Here is a 20,562-nt window from a genome sequence, read left to right as displayed (position 1 = left end):
CTGTTTTCATGTGTAATCAATAAATGATTTAATATCCTTTTTGAAAAAAACCTCAAGGAATCAATTGGATGAAGTCCCTTTTGCCCCAGTGGCAAAATTATGATACTTTAAACATCAGTAAGGATAATGACAATGAATTGAAACATGCCAAATATGCTTAAATTATGATTTCACAAAAGTACTTAAAAACAAAGATGCTACTAAGAATCTTTGAAGTATTCTAAAAGAGAAATACTAATTTGAAAACTTATAAATATGGGGCTACAGTTGAGAAAAGAAAGCAAACACTATAGAAAATGAACAATGATGTAAAAATATATAAATAAATTAAAAATAAATAAATTAGTAAAAAAAGAAAACTTATAAAGGAAACTAATCAGGCAGATGTCTTTTCCTTCTTATGTAATACATACCTCTTAGTCATCAAATAATCCAATATCTTATACATGTATAGAAGTATACTGGCTAATAAACAAATAAGGATTGATGGAGTTAGAGTATCATCATGCAATCCCTGATTAGTTTGTGCATCTAAGATAGTCATTGTAGGTTGACAACATTTCCAATAGAGAAACAAATTATATTTTACATATTTCCTGATAAAAGTACCCAGTACCACATATGAAGTAATCTTGCAAAATGAAAAAAAAGTCTAACCTGAATCTGATCATACCTATTGATTAGGCTTTTGGCTTATTGGTATTAGATGAAAAGAGAGAAACATCTTAAATGGCCTGAAAAACGCAGTCATAAAAATCTAGATATGGGAAATTCTACATAATAACATCACTTGCAATCAGGGAAATGCAAATCTACAACGAGAAACCATCTCACACCAGTGAGAATGGCACATATTAAAAAACTAGCAACAACAAATGTTGGCGAGGATGTGGAGAAAAAGGAACTCTCCTGCACTGCTGTTGGGAGTGCAAACTGGTCCAACTACTATGAAAAGCTGTGTGGAGATTCCTCAACCTACTAAAGATAGAGCTTCCATATAATCCAGCAATTCCACTCCTAGGTATTTACCCAAAGGACACAGAAACATTAATTCCAAAGTGCACCTGCACCCCTACGTTTATAGCAGCACTATTTACAATAGCTAAGCTTTGGAAACAACCCAAATGCCCAAAAATAGATGACTGAATCAAGATGTGGTACATATATACCATGGAATATTACTCAGCAATCAAAAAAGATAAACACATGCAATTTGCAGCAACATGGATGGAGCTCAGCGAAATAAGCCAGAAAGAAAAAAAAAAATACCGGATGGTCTTATTCATAGCAGGAATCTAGAAAACCTAAATAAGGGACCAGGAAAAAGAATAACTATAAGAAAGAAAAAATCAAAATCAACAAACAACTATAAACCAGAGACACACTATGGGGGGGTGGGTGGCGGGGAAAGGGGAATGGGTTCTAAATAAGGGGATTGCAATTGTATGGGGAATATAAAAATAAAATAAAAACATTAAAAAATAAATCTTTATTGAACAACAATAAAAATAAGAAAACAAAACTCTTCCCACAGAAAAAACACAAGAAAATAATCCTGAATAACATATCAACTGATTGTAATGTGTGTATTACTTAAGTATTCAAGCTACAAATGAAACAAAAGATAATTGGGGGGATGTGAACAGTGATTGGATAATTGATGATGTTAAGGCATTATTATGAATATTTTAAGACATGATAGTTATACTGAAGATATTTAAAAGGGAGTCCTTATCTTTCAAGGGTTCATGTTAATTTTTTTTTTAAGGTTAAGAAGCAATGATGCGGCCTCCCTGGTGGCACAAGGGTTGAGATGCAACCTATGAAGCTCTCCGCAATCACTGCAGCATGGTTTGACACCCAGCTGGCCAGCGAATAACCCACATGGCACAGCAGACCTCTCCTGGCTCGCCCACTGCTCCCCTCAGCAGTGTACTTCTGTCAATCTGCCTGTTTTGATCCCCACTCTGTCTCTGGTGAATCCTCTCACCCTCCACACCTCTGGCCTGCACCTCAGTTCTTGTATACATAAATAAATAATTCTTTTTTTTAAGATTTATTTATTTATTTATTTATTTATTTGTTTATTTATTTATTTATTTATACAAGCACTGGGTACAGTCAGAAGTGCGGGAGGGTGAGAGAATTCACCAGAGCCAGAGCGGGGAGCAGAGCAGGCAGAAGGACCGAAGTACACTGCTGAGGGGAGCAGCGGGCGGCAGGAGAGGTCTGTGTGCCATGCGGGACCCTCATCCAGTGGCCGGGAGCAGCCGGGGATTGAACCGGTGCTGCAGAGGCTGCGGGCAGCTTTGCAACCCAGCGCTCAACCGCTGCGCCACCAGGGAGGCCCAATAAATAATTCTTTTTTAAAAAAAGAAGCAATGATGGCATAACATATTCTATTTTTAGGTTAAAGGTCATTTTCTCATTTCTAAAAAATAATTTAACTAATATTTTCCTCAGTGAATGTCGAGTGACTTAACATAGTTTTTTTTTACTTCTGGATGCGTATTAAAGTCTAATTGTATCATAAAAACATTGAATTCCAAGGAAAATCTTGTTTCCAATTCATCTTGGAACCATCAGGCTAGATAGAACATCTCTGTACAATGCAGATCTTATAAGCCAGAGAAAAATTTATAATAAACGTTATGTATAGAATCCTGACTATCTCCAAATATAAAATTTTCCTTATAATAATGATTTGGAAATCATTTTCATTTTTTCTGCTTGGACTTACCTGTGTCCCATTTTCAATTAAACTTCCCTCCTTACATATTTTCATTGGCCCAATAAGCCCTGTGAATATATCTTTGGTGGGATCCACAGCAGAATAATACATCTTAGATAAACAGGGAGGGTCTTTGTAAGTGGGTCCCACTTCTTCAGGGACAGTCCATTCATAGGTGAATGTTTCTTTTGGTCCCACATGGGAAGCTGAAGGAGGCACACCTGTAAGAAAGGTTATATTTGGCAGTTAAGTATACTTTATACTGTGGCCACTTGAGCCACAAAGTAGACTGAGTTTAGTTTATGGTAAACTACTTTTGATTTCCCTGTTATACACTAGTGGGGAATCCTATTTGTGCTTCTGCGTCAGGCAAAGGATTGGTGTGATTTCCTCCAAGAAACTTCCTCTGACCTCTGTCTGAAATTAGTATTTGCTGCAGTTTGAATGCTTGTTATCTATTCAAAATTCACATATTGGAATTTTAATGCCTAACATGGTGGTGTTAGTAGTTGAGGGCCTTTGAGAGACGATTATGTTATGAGAGTGGAGCATTCATGATTCAGTTTAGTGCTCTTATAAAGGAGTTCTCACAGTGCCCACAAGTCCCTTCTGCCATCCGAGGACACAAGAAGTCTAAGCCCTGGAAGAGGACCACATACCACCATGCTGGCACTGTAGTCTTGGAATTTTAGCCCCCCAAAACACTGACAAATAAATTTTTGTTATCTATAAGCCAACCAGTTTGTATTGGTAGTATCTGGTTATAGCAGACCAAACAGATTAAGATGGGGCCCCTCTTTGTACTGTCAGTTTCTGTGAAAGTCCCTAACACCTTTCTTGTTATGTTGTGAGTATCTCCTCACTCCACCACCAAATAGAACTTAACCTTTTTGAAGGCAACTACTGGTTTCTATATTTCCATCAATTAGAAGAAAATCTGGAAATAGGCGTTAATCAACACATTTTCTCTTGAACAAAAGTGAACAGAAAATAACATTAGAACTGCAGGTGATTCTATTCTAACATCTTAATTGAAGCAAACTGAGGTCAGAGAGACTAAATAACTTGCACATGGTTACACTGCTAGTTGTGGCAAAAACACTAGTCTTCATTGATCACCCTTGATGTATAAAAGTACCAAATGATACAAAATGAACTATTGTATTATATTGTATTAAATTGTATTATAAAACCTTATAGTGCTAAAGAAACAAGCTGGGTAAAAATTACTCGAATTGTATTTAAATACTATTATCTCAAGCACATTTAAAATAAATATTATATATACACAGATGAACAAATGGAGGAATTATATAAAATGTGATAGTGCTCATCCACAGAACAGGATTATATTTTTGGCTATACCATTTTATACTTTTCAAATGTTCTAAAATACTCTTCTGGGCCTCCCCAGTGGCGCAGTGGTTGAGCACTGGGCTGCGAAGCTGCCAGGAGCCTCTGTAGCACCGGTTCGATCCCCGGCCCCTGGCGAGGGTCCCACATGGTGCAACAGACCTCTCCTGCTGTGCCCGCTGCTCCCCTCAGCAGTGTATTTCATCACTCTGCCTGTTCCGTTCCCCACTCTGGCTTTGGTGAATTCTCTCACCCTCCTGCGCTTCTGACTGTATCCAGTGCTTGCATAAATAAATAAATAAATCTTTAAAAAAATAAAATACTCTTCTAATCTTCTTATAATAGTAAGGACATTTTTAAAAATTAAAAATAACCCAAATATTCCTCTAGAAAGGTAATTGATACAATCCAAATAAGTGACTACTAGCTTTGTCAATTATCACCCAATTAAGGCAGGACAATGTTCCATGAATCAATTGAAAATAGGAAGAGGTTTACTTGCTTCTTCGCATGATGCCTGAAATGATATATGAGCAGTTTCCTTGGACGTTCTTGCCTTTTGTTTTTGCAGGATGGATTTTCTGGGTGGCCAGCACAGTAGGTTAATAAACATTGTTGATTGATTACACAGTGTTATACTCACTTCTGCTTGTGGAGCTGGAATGTGGAGCATAGTATGTGCCCTCATTGGCCTTATTTACTCTCACTCCAACAGGCTCAATACTGAGGGGATGTCCTCCTTTGTTATGAAAGGTGACTCTGATGGTGTCTCCCACTTCTGCCCAAATGACAGGACCTAGGGACAAAAAAAGTATTAACAATCAATGATATATAACATTCAGGAAGAGAGGAACTGAACAAACTATTCATAAGTCTGGGATTTAAAATGGCACTGAAAAATATTTTGTAAAACAAAATCCCAGATGGCTTTAAGGATGAATTTTATCAAACTTTTGAAGAACTGTTGTCCACCTTGCCCAAATTATTTTTAAAAATACAAGAAAAAACTTTCCCTAATACTTTGTACAGTGTAGCACTGCCTTAACACTAAAACAGGACAAAGAGACAAAGACTGCATAAAACAATGAATAGAGCAATATCCTTGATAAATACCAATGTGATTTTTTTCAGTAAAATATAAGCAAATTGAATTCAATGGTATATCATAAGGATTAAACACCACCATCAATTGGAATTGATCCCAGGGATTCAAAGATGGTTTAATATTCATAAATCAACTAGTATCATACACCATGTAAACAAAAGTAAAGATAAAAATCATATGATAATATCCTTAGATGCAGAGAAAGCATTTGATAAGACTCAGGGCCAATTTATGACAAAAGTGTTAACCAAGATGGGAATACTTGAATATTGTATTATTAAAAAATCTTTATTAAAAGGCCATGTATCACAAGCCAATGGTCCAAAATAGTTCTCAGTAGTGAAAAATTGTAAGCTTTCCCCATAAAAACTACTATTGTCACCACTTATGTTCACATAGTACTAGAGGTTTTGGCCAGAGCTATCAAACACACAGGAAAGAAAGGGAATCCAAGTAGGAAAAGAAGGTGAAATTATCATCATTCACAGATGACATGATAATATTGCTATAGAAGGTCCTAAAGACTCCATCAAAAAGTTATTAGAAACTACAAATGAATACAGCAAAGTAGCAAGCTACGTCAACATACAAAAGTCCACAGCCTTCTTATATACAATGAGAAAGAAACTAAAGAAATTAAGAAAATAACTCCATTTACAATTGCTTCAAAAAGAATTAAATACATTGCTAATATCTTCCATGATATCAACAATAAAGATATTTTTCATAACTCTGTTGTCTAGGGAGTTAAAAATAGCCAACTGAAATTAGCTCAATTTAAAAAGTATATATATATATACTTTTTATATATATATACTTATATATATATATAGTGAAAAAATATATAAGATAATTAAATAGATACCCTATTGAATAAGAGAAAATATATGCACATTTTAATGAGGAATGCGTGTTAAAACCACAATGAGATACTACCCCACAGTGTGGGAATAGCACATATTAAAATGACTCCAACAACAAGAGCTGGAGAGGTATGGAGAAAAAGAGCCCAATGACACTCCTGGTGAGAATGTGGAAAATAATCTAGATTTATATAACTTAAAAATAGATATACCATATGACCCAATAATCCCACACTTAGGCATATATCCACAGAATATGAAACCATCTACAAAAAATACCCTATATATTCCAGAACACTAACAATAACATTATTTACAATAGGTAGAACACAGATACAGCCTAAATTTCCTTCCATAAATGAATGTCTCAAGAAGATGTGGTACATGCACACAGTGGAGTACTATATAACCATAAAAAGGAAGAAATGCAGCCATTTTCAACAAAATGGAAGAAATTTGAGAATATTATGTGTGATAAAGTAAGTCAGAATAATAAGAACAAATGTGGGACATTCACATAACAGACAAATTTACAATGTAAAACACTTTTAAAAATGAGTGGACAAACAACCTGAAGATTATGAGGTTAAGTGGAAAGGGGAGTGAAAAGGATAAAGGGACACAAATGTTGGTGGTGGGAAAAAAATTTAGCCTCTTTGTCCAATAAGGGACTCACTTTTTGTGTTTTCAAACAATGTTTATGATAAAAAGTGAAAGCAGAATCAGACTACGATATCCCCACTCATGGAGAAACTGATTTTTCCCAAGAAGTAGAATAAGCTTCACTAAGAAGTCACATCTGACACTACAAGAGCAAAAATATGAGTCTCATGTTGATTTTCTTATACTTCCTTAATTTATTTCTCATCATTTACTGATAACATCCTTTTTGGATAATGTCTAGTTTATCAGTTGAGCAAAGAACAAGAAGGTAACAATTTAAAAGGAAAAAAATCTGTTACCTATTTATAATTTGCTATCATTTTTGTCCAAATCAGTTCACAGCTTCATACATCTGCAAAAAAACTATTCAGTGTCTATATTTTCTTTATCCTAGTCTTCTGATGGCTAAATGAATGTTATTTGTCCAGGTAGTCAGAGGTGTATGATAAAACTTGACCACAGAAAATTGATAAGATAAATTGTCTTGAATGTGATGAATAATGCTGCGGCTGTGTATTTTCCCATTATTAAAATTAATTAAACAAGTACAAAATAGAACATAGATATATAGTACTTATATATTTTATGTTGAACATAGAATGATATTTACAGAGTCCTCTGTTCTGAGTTTTTATGTGTATCAATTCATTTAATCCTCACACCAACTTCACAAGGGACTTTATTGTTATCAGTTTCTATTTTACAGAAAGGGAACAGGCATAGATAGTTGAGTACTTTCAAGGTTCACATAACTAATAGGTGGAGAGTGAGGGCATATGAATCCAGACACTTTTGTCTCCTACAATGCTGTTTTACCCAAGCGTCTGAACAAAAATAGCTCTGGGCTGTGCCTGAGGGCAACTTGCGGAAGGTTCTCAGACACACCCAGTCTGTCTACATAGTAGCCTGGATTTCATTTCTAAGTGAATGTATACTTAGCTAAGGGCAGAGATTAACAGTTTCATTGTCTACTTAAACCAAATCACATAAACACATATTAAAGAAAAAAAATCATATTTGAAGCATTTTTTTATGATGAAGAATTGTAAATATAATTTACATTTGGAAAAGTAATTAGCTACTGCATTTTACTCATGAGTAATCTTCCATGCCTTTATTTATACATGGAAATCGTGTTGCAGGTCCTGAAATTTCTAAGATTGGTGTGGCCCAGGAAAGAGCATAATAGTCACATATATTTCACACATACTCACCCAGGATGCCAAGATGTTCCTCCTCAGGGCCTCTTTCTTTTCGATTTGTGAAGGTGGCGTCTGTGTACTCACGATAAACCAGCTTTTTATAAGAACCTCCAATTCTTGCTGGACCTTGTTCAAAAAATACCTCTGAAGCACTGTCGAATGAAAACAGTTGAATGCAGAAGTTAAAAGCAGAACAGAAAATTGGACACCCACATAGGGTATCATTTGAAGAGAAATATTTTGACTAGTATTTAGAAATAATTGTTTCCCATGATTTGCCTAATACTGCAACAGAGGCAGACAGGGCCTGGCCACTTCATGGAAGGATGCTCAGTTAAGGAGTAGAGTATCATGGAGATTCACTTTTTCAAGTGAAGTGAAAATTTCAAGAGGGCACATATTTCAAGAGGGCACACATCAACTCCTGATAGTTAACACATTTTTTCATAGTAGAATCTTCTTAAAAGTTATGAAATACAACATTAAAAAATGTAGAGGTACTATTTATTATAGGGCTAGGAGCCCTTCAGTTTTCTTTTATTATCTGAAACTCATATGGCAATGCAACAAAGTTGATATTATTGTCCCTACTTTAATGAGGAAATTAAATCTCAGAAAGGCAATTGACTACCACAAGGCCATCCCATTCATCACTTTTTCCATTTGACAAATGTATTGAACAATCTACCCTTTGCCAGGAACTCTATTATGTATGTATGATACAACTATAATCAAGCTGGACCTGTTCTTGTTCACATGTCAGAGAAGTCAGACTGTGAACTATGTATAGTAGTATGTAATAGTAGTATGTAATGTAATAGCATGTCATAACACAGAATTTTGTGGAGCATTTTATATAGGATTGGGAGATTTAATGGGAAGAGACCCAAACAACTCTACAGAGGAAGTTATTTTTAAAAATGACCTAGAAGAGAATTAGAGTTAAAAAGATGAAGATTAAATCATGTGTAGAATAGGGCAGATGCTTGCAAAGATGAATCAATTTATGGGAAGGCCCAGAGGACAAAATAAGCCTGGTAATTTCTGCAAAATAAGACAGGAGCATAAAGTGTAGAGCAGGGCAGAGGACCAGAAAATAAGGCATGGAATGATGGGTAATGGGTAGGAGGACCTATTAGGTTTCAGAACTCCATCCTAGGAATGGAAAACTTTGAAATATTCAACACTTCAGGATTAATGTTTTAGGAGGATCCCATGAGTGACTACCTAGAGAATGTACTGGGATAGCAAGATGATAATAGGAATACCAGTCAGGAGGTTGCTTTTAAAATCTTGATGAGAAGTAGTGATGATTTCAATATTATTGGTAAAGAGGGCTAAGATAAGTACATAGCTTTCAGAATGTTTAGGGTAATAATAAGGCACTAGTTCATGAACTGAGAAGGAAGGATTGATGATGGAGAGGCAATCAAAGATAGTGCTCAGGTTTGAGGCTGATTGATGCAGAAGAAGAATATAAAATCTAAACAGCAATAAAAACCACCCACAAAAACCAAAGTTGAGGACCAGAAGCCTTCACAAATGAGAAAGAAGGAACATATTTTATGAAGCCAACGTTATGTCAAAATCAAAACCAAACAAAGACAACATGAAAAAAGAAAACTACAGATGAATGTCTCTAATGCATATGGATGCAAAGTCCTCAATAGCAAATCAAATTCAATAATACATTAAAAGAATTATATACCACAACTAAGTGAGATTTATACCAGGGATGTAAGGATGCTTCAACATCCAAAAATCAATCAATGTAATCCACCACATGAAAAAAAAAAAAGATGAAATCCATATGGCAGTTCGACAGAGCTGAGAAAACAGTTTATAAGATTCAATATCCATTCATGACAAAAAATACTCTCAGAACTGGGGATAAGTGGATTATATCTTACATGACGTAAGCCGTATATGACAAATGAACAGCTAAGATCATTCTCAATGGTGATAAACTAAAAGATTTCCCACTAATACATGGAACAAGACAGGGATGTCCACTCTCAACACTACTGTTCAATATAGTATTAGATGTCCTAGCAAGAATAATTAGACAAAAGGAGAATATAAAGTGAATCCAAGTTGGAAGAAGACATAAAGCTATTATTATTTGCAGATGACTGGGACCAAAGAGTTTTACCAAACCCTCAAAGAAGAACTAGTAATAACTATCCTTGTAAAATTTTCCAAAATATAGAGAAATAGGGAATACTTCTGCACATATTCTATGAGGTCAACATCACTCTGATACCAAACCCTGACATAAACATCACACAAAAAAGAAAATTACAGACCAATATCCTTGATGAGCAAAGGTGGCAATGTTCTCAACGAAACCTGAACATGTCAAATTCAACATGCATCAAAAGGATCATATATCATGAATAAGTGGGGTTTATTACAAGGATATAAGAATCATTCAGCATCTGATTATCAACCAATGTAATTCACCACTTTATCAAAAGGAATGATAAAAATCATATGATCATATTAATAGATGCAGAGAAAGCAAAGGATAAGATTCAATGGCTATTATAATTTAAAAAATCATAACTGAGGACAGATACAGCATAACTCAACATAAAAAAGGAATATATGATAAAGACACAACTAAAATCATACTTAATGATGAAAAACTGGAAGATTTTCCTCCAAAATCTAGTACAAGACAAGGATGTCTACTTCCTCACTACTACCATTCAACATAGTATTGGAAATCCTAGTTAAAGCAATCAGGCAGGAGAAAAATATAAGAAGACTGCAAATGGCAAAGAAGTAAATGTATCACCATTTGCAGTGACTTATAATATACAAAAAAAACCCTAAAGATGGCACTAAAACTAATTCAATACAATAAAGTTGGCAGGGCTTAAATCAATTCAGGTTGTGTATATGTGCAACCAATGAATTACAAGAGGAAGAAATAAAAGAAAAAGCAATCCCATTTACATTCACATCAAAAAGAATTTAATATATAGGTATACACTTAACAAAGGAGTTAAAGGACCTATACAATGAAAACACTGTAAGACACTTTTGAAGAAACAAAGGAAGATTAAAAAAAGGAAATATCTCCCATACTCATGGATTGGAAGAATTGTTATTTATGAAATGGCCGTCTTTTTTTTTTTTAATAATAAATTTGATTTTTATATTCCCCATACAATTGCAACCCCCCCATTCTGACCCCAATCCCTCCCCTCCCGCCCCCCACCCCCCAAAAGTGTCTCTGGTTCATAGTTTTTTGTTGATTTTGATTTTCACTTTCTTATAGTTATTCATTTTCCTGGTCCCTTATTTAAGTTTTCTAGATTCCTGCTATGAGTGAGAACATCCGGTATTTTTCTTTTTCTTTTTGGCTTATTTCACTGAGCATGATCCCTTCCAGCGCCATCCATGTTCCTGCAAATTGCATGTGTTTATCTTTTTTGAATGCTGAGTAATATTCCATGGTGTATATGTACCACATCTTCTTGATCCAGTCATCTATTTTTGGGCATTTGGGCTGTTTCCAAAGCTTAGCTATTATAAACATTGCTGCTATAAACATAGGTGTGCAGGTGCTCTTTGGAATTGATGTTTCTGTGTCCTTTGGGTAAATACCTAGGAGTGGAATTGCTGGATCATATGGAAGCTCTATCTTTAGTAGGTCAAGAAATCTCCACACAGCTCTCCATAGTGGTTGGACCAGTTTGCACTCCCACCAACAGTGCAGAAGAGTTCCTTTTTCTCCACAACCTCACCAACATTTGTTGTGGCTAGTTTTTTTAATATGTGCCATTCTCACTGGTGTAAGATGGTATCTCATGGTAGTTTTGATTTGCATTTCCCTGATTACAAGTGATGTTGAACATTTTTTCATATGCCTGTTGGCCATTTGCATTTCCTCTTCAGAAAAGTTTCTTTTTAGCTCTTCTGCCCATTTTTTGACTGGGTTACTTTCTTTGTTGTTGTTGAGTCTCATCAGCTCTTTGCAGATTTTTGTGATCAGTCCTTTATCATTAGTGTTGGGTGCAAAAATGTTCTCCCAGTCAGTGGGGTTTCTCTTAGTTTTTGTTATTGTCTCTTTTGCTGTGCAGAAGCTCTTTAATTTGATGTAGTCCCAGCTGTTTATCTTTGCCTTCACTATCACTGCTTTGGGTGATGAATCTGTAAAGATGTCTTTGATGTGCAAATCACGTAGTGTTTCGCCTATATTTCCTTCTATGTATTTTATGGTTTCAGGTCTTATGTCTAGTTCTTTAATCCATTTTGAGTTGATTTTTGTGTATGGTGTGAGGTAGTGGTCAAGCTTCATTCTTTTGCATGTAGCAACCCAGTTTTCCCAGCACCATTTATTGAACAAACTTTCTTTGCTCCAATGCATATTCTTTGCTCCTTTGTCAAAGATTAGTTGACCATAAATCTGTGGGTTTATTTCTGGATTTTCTATTCGATTCCATTGGTCTGTATGTCTGTTCTTGTTCCAATACCATGCAGTTTTGATGATTATGGCTTTGTAGTATAGTTTGAAGTCTGGGAGTGTGATGCCTCCATTCCCTTCTTTCTTTTTCAGGAGAGCTTTGGCAATTCGGGGTTTTTTGTGATTCCATATGAATTTCATCAATAATTGTTCTATTTCTTTGAAGAATGACATTGAAATTTTGATTGGAATAGCATTGAATCTGTATATTGCTTTTGGTAGGATGGCCTGAAATGGCCGTCTTACCCAAAGCCATACACAGATTCAATGCAATCCCTATCCAGGCTCCAATAGCAATCTTCAAAGAAATAGAATAAACATTACTGATATTCATATGCAACCACAAAAGAGCCTGAATACCCAAATAATCATGAAAAAAAGAGGAAGAGTTGTTGTATTACATTCTCAGGCTGCAAACTATACTATAAATATGTAAGTATTTAAAGAGAATGGTATTGGGACATAAACAGATACATAGACAATGGAACAGAACTGAAAGCCCAGAAATAAACCCATACCCATATAGACAGTTAATCTATGACAAAAGAGTCAAGGGTATATACTGAAGGAGAGCCTCTTTAACAAATGATGTTGGGAAACTGGACATCAACATGCAAATATTATACAAAATTAACTCAAAATGGATTAAAAACATGGATGTAAGATCAAACCATACAAGACATTGAAGGAAACAGGCAAAACACTCCACAACATTGGCTTTAGTGACTTCTTTGTGATTCATCTCAAACAGTAAGTGAAACAAAGGTTAATATGACAAATGATGTTTTTTTTCAAACTACAAAGCTTTTGCACAATTCAGGAAACTCTCAGCAAACAAAAACATATCCTACTGAATCAGAGAAAATACTACGTATGCTACATCTTATAAAGGGCTGCTGTACAAAATCTATAAAGAACTCATGCAACTCAACATGCAACTCATGCAACTCAAATGGAAATAACTGACCCAACCAAAATGTGGACAGAAGATGCATATTGACACTTCTCCAAAAAAGACTTACAGATGGCCAATAGACACATGGAAAAATACTCATCATCACTCATCATCATGGAAATGCAAATCAAAACCACAATGAGAAACCACCTCACAGCTGTGAGAATGGCTCATATCAAAAAGACCAGAAACAATTGTTGGCAAGGATGTGGAGAAAAAGGAACTCATATAGGGAACACAGACTGGTTCAATCCTTATGAAAAACAGTATGGAGCTTTCTTGTAATATTAAAAATAGATCTAACACATAATGCAACAATTCCTCACCTCGGTATTTAATTAATGAATGAAAAAATTTGAAGAGATAAATGCTTGTTCACTGTGGTCCTATCTACAGTAGCCAAATAATGAAATGCTATGTCAGAAAATGTTTGCCTGTGTTTTCACCTTCATATTTTAGTTTCAGTTCTTATATCCATGTCCATTTGGAGTTGATTTTTGTATATGGTGTGTGAAGTGGTCTAGTTTCATTCTTTTAAGAGTAGGCTGTTGGTCCCGTTTTCCCAGCATCAGTTATCAAAGGGGGTTTCCTTGTTCCAGTGTACATTCTTGGCTCCTTTGTCATTACTTAATGGTCCATGTAGGTGTTCGTTTATTTCTAAGTAAGTGGAAAGCAAATGAATTGACCTAATTATATTTAGTGATTTATTTTTTTAGGAGTTGGTGGGAAATACTTTTCAATAGACTCGTTTCTTATTTCTCAAACTTGGATTCATATTTAAAAATATTTATCAGTCTAATTACTAAATTTCAGGGACCAATTAAAATTTTAAAATCTGAATCAACTTTTTATGATTTTTTAGGTGGACCCATACTGTGAAAAAATTATCTTTTTCTGGGCCTCCACGGTGGCGCAGTGGTTGAGTGCTGGGTTGCGGAGCTGCCCACAGCCTCTGCAGCGTCAGTTCTATCCCCGGCTGCCGGGCGAGAGTCCCACATGGCGTGCAGACCTCTCCTGCTGTGCCAGTTGCTCCCCTCAGCGGTGTACTTCGTCAGTCTGTCTGTTCTGCTCTCTGCTCTGGCTCTGGTGAATTCTCTCACCCTCCCACGCTTCTGACTGTACCCAGTGCTTGTATAAATAAATAAATAAATCTTTAAAAAAATTATCTTTTTCTGAATTACCTTCCAGGTGCTGTTAAATTCTCTTGGGTGTAGCCATCTAAGCCAGAAGGTGCATAGTTCCAGATGATTTCTTCGGCAGCAATGTAGTAATGTCTAATATGTTTCCTTTGGATATTGTCCTCTGAAGAAGGTTTGTTACAGTCTTGGACCTTGAAAAAGGCCTGCAAGCCAGCTGCAAACCACACAAAAGGAAACATTGACTAATGGAGCCAAAATTTTCTCTCCTATTGCCTTTTAAACACTGCAGGTGAATTGACAGCTAGAATTTGAACAAATAGGTAGCTGGAAACAATTTTATAAATGAAATAGCTGTAATTAAATTACTGATGGACATTCAAACAGTTTTGTTTTTCAAACTTCTTTATATGGTTTGGAGAAGAACACAAAATATTGTACCAGTTTCTTTGGGTTTCACTTTGGATGTCTTTTGATGAGCAACAAAAGAGAAGTTTGGCCTTATTTTAAGGTCTCAGACAGGATGGAAGAAGGGAATAGAATGAACATGTATTATCATTGTTCTCACACAAAATAACTACACACCTACCTCACTGGGCCTTCTGTTGTCAAGGTCACATTTAATAAGCAATATTTATTTGAAGGTCCCAGTAACATACCTAGAGATCCAGATTAAACCCATTTTTTCAGATGACCAGTGTTGCAAACTAATATTTTTCAGGAACTAGGAATGTTTTACCATTTTATATTACAGAGATGAAGGAATTTATCATGTTAAACTAAGGAACAGTTGGACTCGAATAAAGAAAATGTTGGTTATATTTGGTAGAATCAAGTCAGAGAATAGGTTACTTTCAGAACAATATATTAATAACCCCTACTGGAGTTTATCATGTTGCAGATTTTGTAAGGATGAGAAACCTTATACAGTACCAAATTCTTAGGACAGTAGTAAAATTTCAGGGTCAATTATTCATTTCCACAAATTAAAATACTTTCAGATTTTATTACTTTATAAATGCTTCAATATTTTAGTTTTTATTATAGTATAATGCAAAATATCATAGGAATAACATTAAGTTGCCAGTTCAAAACTCAAATCATTCCAAAGATATTTAGCTTTTAAATTTTGATTCCCAATAATCACCCACTAGTAGTATAACTGAGACATGACTTTTTTATCTGACAGTTAATTTCCTACCTTTCAGATGGTTTAGATTCTGACAGCTAAGCATCCATTCTCCGGGATTCTGAGCCACCATGACAGCATCAACAAGAGTGGCAGGAAAGAGATTGAGTGTTTCAACGCGGTAGTTCTTGTTAGTCAGCGTTTGTCCGTGGAAGAAAGCTGCGTGTATGTCTATTTCATTACCCATACCAAAAAGATACCACTTCACTCTGTCCCCTGCGCACATGGAGAGTCCCGGGAGACTGCCAAAAGCGTATCCATTCACAGCTGCAAATCAAGAGCATAGATTGTGACTAAAGACATTGGTGCCTGGGATGATGATTGTTGTTTCTACAGAAATAGAATCAACCTGGGATGGAAAATACGTGGCACACAAGCTATTAAGTCTATTAAGTCTTCTCTCCTCTACTCAAATCAGACACAGCTTATCCACCACAGGGCTCTTTAATTTTGGACCTGACCTCAGCCTCAGTGTCTTGTCAACACAATATTAGCTGATGAACGTTCTACTGAATATAGAGCCTATTTGTCCTCTTTGTTATAAATTATACTCACTGATATATATATATATATATGTGTGTGTGTGTGTGTGTGTGTTCATTTGTGTGCATACATGTACAAAAGATACAGATATATAATGAATAGGAAAAACACTGAGGGTTATTTATAATCAGTTATTAATCATGTTGGTGGAGATAGTATGATTTCAGTGTTTTCTTTCGTCAGAACTTAAAAATTTCTTTTTTATTATTTATAAATATATTACATCATTGTTCATTTTTGTACAATGTATACTTCCTTCTCTTAGGTATAGTCTCCATAAAATTCCCACCACCAATTCACCTGTGAACCATTACCATAGTCCCTTGTCCTCTTCCCTCCCCTGTCTTGATCCCTCTCCTTCCCCCCACCCTTGTGGAATGTCTCTAATTTATAGTTGCCTACTAATTTTGTGGGTTTTTTAAAATTATTATTTCTATTTTTTTTCCTGATCCTTTATTTGATTTTCCTATATTCCTTCTGTAAGTGAAACCATCTGATATTTTTCTCTTTCCTTCTGGCTTATTTCACTGAGCATAAAGAACTTTTGAAAATTTTTGTAGTGAAAATGAATTGCTTTTGTCAAAAGATTTTTTTTTTAAAGATTAGAAGACAACATTGGAGGCCTCCCTGGTGGTGCAAGGGGTTAAGTCTCAGCCCTATGAACTTATCTGCAGCACAGTTCGATACCTGGCCTGGGAGATAACCCATATGGTGCAGCAGACCTCTCCTGACTCACCTGCTGCTCCCCTCAGCAGTGTATTTCTAGATCCACTTGTTCTGTTCTCCACTCTGTCTCTGGTGAATCTGCTCAACCCCCTACACCTCTGCCCTACACCCCAGCTCTTTTATGCATAAATAAATAAAAGTAAAAAAAATAAATCTTAAAAAAAAAAAACTTAGGGTCACTTTTAAATTGAATGTTCCTAGAGACAAGGTGGAGATAAATTCTAGGAAGCATCATGAAAACACCAGATGCAACAGAGCTACCAAATCAGAACTGTTAGGACTAGAAGTTTGAGTGTTTTTCCCCTGACATCTGTTTTTGTTAGTATGTAACAGAGGCAGGATTGATATATTGACAGAGGACCTTCCAACCAGAGATAAGCAAGCATTGAGGGAAAAAAATGTATTTTGCTAATTAGGTCATTATTCTACTTTGGTAGGACAATTATTTCGTATTATTTTCTGTGTAAACCTTATTTTGAGGAAGCGAAACACAAATAAAAATCTGTGCTTACTGGTTTACTTGATATGAAGGGATTTGGTTTTTTATGTAAGTTCTTAGGGATAATTAACTATCACACTAGGCTCACTATCTTGCATATGAGAATTAAGGAGTAACCTGGGCAGTAAAGAAAGAATTTCTAGAATAATTTGAACTCAAATATAGAAAAAAATGATTCCAGAAATGGGGCAACAAAGAACAATGTATATATAAAATAAGTTCCTTTTTGAAGTAGTGACTTAAATTATTTTCATGAGTAATTTGATACTTTAAAAATTTCAAGCATTTAGTTTAATAACTTCAGGCTGCCTCACATAATTTTACAATGAGTTTGAAGGATAAATAAATACAAAAGAATATATATCCATAAAGCCGTAACTGATGACATTTTGGGGAGAATTTAGTGTATGTGACTTTGAGTTTTGATTTGACCTGTTTAGCTAACTATCAAGTTGCTTATCCAATATGATTTAAACATCAAGGTCATAGACCATAAATATACCACTTATTCAGGTGAGAGAATTAAGCTAGAATTAATGGATCAAGAAGAAGAAGATAGGGCCTCCCCGGTGGTGCAGCAGTTGAGTGCTAGGTTTCAAAACTGCCCGCAGCCTCTGCGGGCCGGTTTGATCCCTGGCCGCTGGGCGAGGGTCCCACATGGCACAAAGACCTCTCCTGCCGCCCGCTGCTCCCCTCAGCAGTGTACTTCGTCAGTCTGCCTGCTCTGCTCTCCCCTCTGGCTCTGGTGAATTCTCTTACCCACCCACGCTTCTGACTGTACCCATTGCTTGTATAAATAAATAAATAAATCTTAAAAAAAAAAAAAAGAAGATAAATGAATAAATCTTTTTTAGGTTCTTCCTGGTGGCCTAGGAGTTAAATCTCAGTGCTATCACTGCTACAGACTGAGTTCGATTCCCAGCCAGGGAGCTACCCACATATAGCACAGCAGACCTCCCCTTTCTTGCCCACTGCTGCTCCCCTTAGCAGTCTACATCAGTAAATCTGGCTGCTCTGCTCCCCACTCTGTCTCTGGTGAATCCTCTTACTCCACCCCCCTGACCTCTGGCCTACACTCCAGCTCTTCCATGCAAAAACAAAACAAAGCAAAAAAACTAAATGCTAAAAAAAGAAAAAAATAAGTCTTCTGTAACCTTACAATACATTCTGTTACTCTCCTGGAAATCTTCATTGTCTTTGTCAACTTTCTCTGGTTCAGTGCAGAAGGTTTTAATGTTGTCTTCTAGGTACCAGCTGAGATTTTCATCCACCACAGAAAACATCACCACGAATTCTTGGTCAATATTTTTTTCTTTTTCTTTATCTAGGAAATCTGAATGAAAATTACTACTTTAGTAGAAATTAATTTTTCGCATATAGTTTAGCTTGTGATTTGTGGTTTCTGAAAATTTTAGTGCTTATTTTCCTAAGAACCACAAACACTCTGTGTTACAGACCTGGAAATACTTGGGAAATTTTATGCTGGGCTTGGGAGACCCTCATATATCTATCTGACTGTTCACTGACCAAATAGATGTTAACATACTTTCTGGAAAATATGAAGGTTGGAACTCAAAGTTATGTCTACAGCCTCTGCTGCACATCGCCATAAGGTGAGAAAACAAGTCTTATAATTTATAATGACAACATGAATTGCATTGTTTTACCAATGCAATACAGATTAACTGCAGCTCTATTGCCATGGAGTGCCACTAAGGGAGTCACATGTATGATACATTTCCTCAGCACTACTGTTAGGAATTATATAACCTGGTCCCAAAGAGACAATAGTTCTCATGGCTTAGCAAGGTGTATGATTGCTTGTCCATTTATCCTTCCTCTATTTATCCTTCCCTGCTCTTCCCTTCCCTTTTTCTAGAAATACCATCTCTCTACTTACCAACTTACCAACATAACAAGGAAAACTTAACTTACATTTAATGAACAAACTGCCTTGTCTCTTGTCTTTTGGCCATACATTATAAGCAACAATGAGAAAATATACCTTTTTTACAAATTATTAAAGGTCCAATGAGTCCTGAGGCAATATCTCTTGGAGCATCAATGTGGGAATGGTAAATCCTGGTCACACAATTGCCGTCTTCCTCACCTGGACTTTGTTCCTGATTGGCATGCAGTATGTATGTATACTGCTCACCTGGATTTACTTTGTCATCTGATTTTTGAAAATCTGTAGTATTATCAGGGTAGAGGGCGCCTAGGAAGCAACACATAATGAAATCACAAATTGAATGTGTTAAGTGAGAGACTAGACGGTTCAATAATTCATTCAATAAACATTTACTCAGCAGCTGATATATAAACCTTGGGGTGCAGTGATGTCCTAAAGGAATGAGGGGCTGACAGCTAGGGAGTCTGGAAGTCTCACAGAAAAATTTGTAATTATTTTTTTATACTTGACTGAGCTTTCAGAGAGTAGAAATATATATGAGGAACAGAGTGAGTTTTGGTTTGCAATTTAAATATTCACTTTTCTCATGAATGGGTGTTGTACTTTGTCAAAAGCTTTCTCAGCATCTATTGATATTATCATATGGTTTTTATATTTCTTTTTGTTGATGTGTTGGATAACATTGATTGGTTTTTGGATGTTGAACCATCCTTGTGTCTCTGGAATAAATCCTACTTGGTTGTGATGAATTATCTTATGGATACATTGTTGGATTCTGATAGCTAAAATTTTATTGAGGATTTTTGCATCAGTGTTCATTAGAGAGATTGGCCTGTAGTTTTCTTTTTTTGTGATGTCCTTGAAATGCAAATGGCCAACAGGCATATGAAAAAATGTTCAACATCACTTGTAATCAGGGAAATGCAAATCAAAACTACAATGAGATACCATCTTACACCAGTGAGAATGGCACATTAAAAAAACTAGCAACAACAAATGTTGGTGAGGTTGTGGAGAAAAAGGAACTCTCCTGCACTGTTGGTGGGAGTGCAAACTGGTCCAACCACTATGGAGAGCTGTGTGGAGATTTCTGGACCTACTAAAGATAGAGCTTCCATATGATCCAGCAATTCCACTCCTAGGTATTTACCCAAAGGACACAGAAACATTAATTCCAAAGGGCACCTGCATCCCTATGTTCATAGCAGCAC

General features: G+C 35.8%; 1 protein-coding gene across 4 annotated transcripts in view; it reads right to left on the bottom strand.

Annotated features, from left to right (window-relative positions):
• LOC119257685 (ceruloplasmin) overlaps positions 1-20,562 on the bottom strand; it is a 72,281-nt gene that overhangs the window by 36,317 nt on the left and 15,402 nt on the right. For all 4 annotated transcript variants that reach the window (XM_037525817.2, XM_054700739.1, XM_037525818.2 and 1 more), the window contains exons 3-9: positions 19,445-19,657; positions 18,599-18,772; positions 15,684-15,938; positions 14,528-14,699; positions 7,930-8,069; positions 4,728-4,880; positions 2,741-2,952 (exon numbers count right to left, since the gene is read on the bottom strand). In XM_037525817.2, coding sequence (XP_037381714.1) covers positions 2,741-2,952; positions 4,728-4,880; positions 7,930-8,069; positions 14,528-14,699; positions 15,684-15,938; positions 18,599-18,772; positions 19,445-19,657 — 1,319 coding nt within the window. The remainder of the gene's footprint in view (positions 1-2,740; positions 2,953-4,727; positions 4,881-7,929; positions 8,070-14,527; positions 14,700-15,683; positions 15,939-18,598; positions 18,773-19,444; positions 19,658-20,562) is intronic.

This window comes from Talpa occidentalis, unplaced genomic scaffold, assembly GCF_014898055.3.
Source record: "Talpa occidentalis isolate TD23 unplaced genomic scaffold, MPIMG_talOcc4v2.1 talOcc4.4, whole genome shotgun sequence".
Lineage (NCBI taxonomy): Eukaryota > Metazoa > Chordata > Mammalia > Eulipotyphla > Talpidae > Talpa > Talpa occidentalis.
This window is presented reverse-complemented; position numbering and strand designations above follow the sequence as displayed.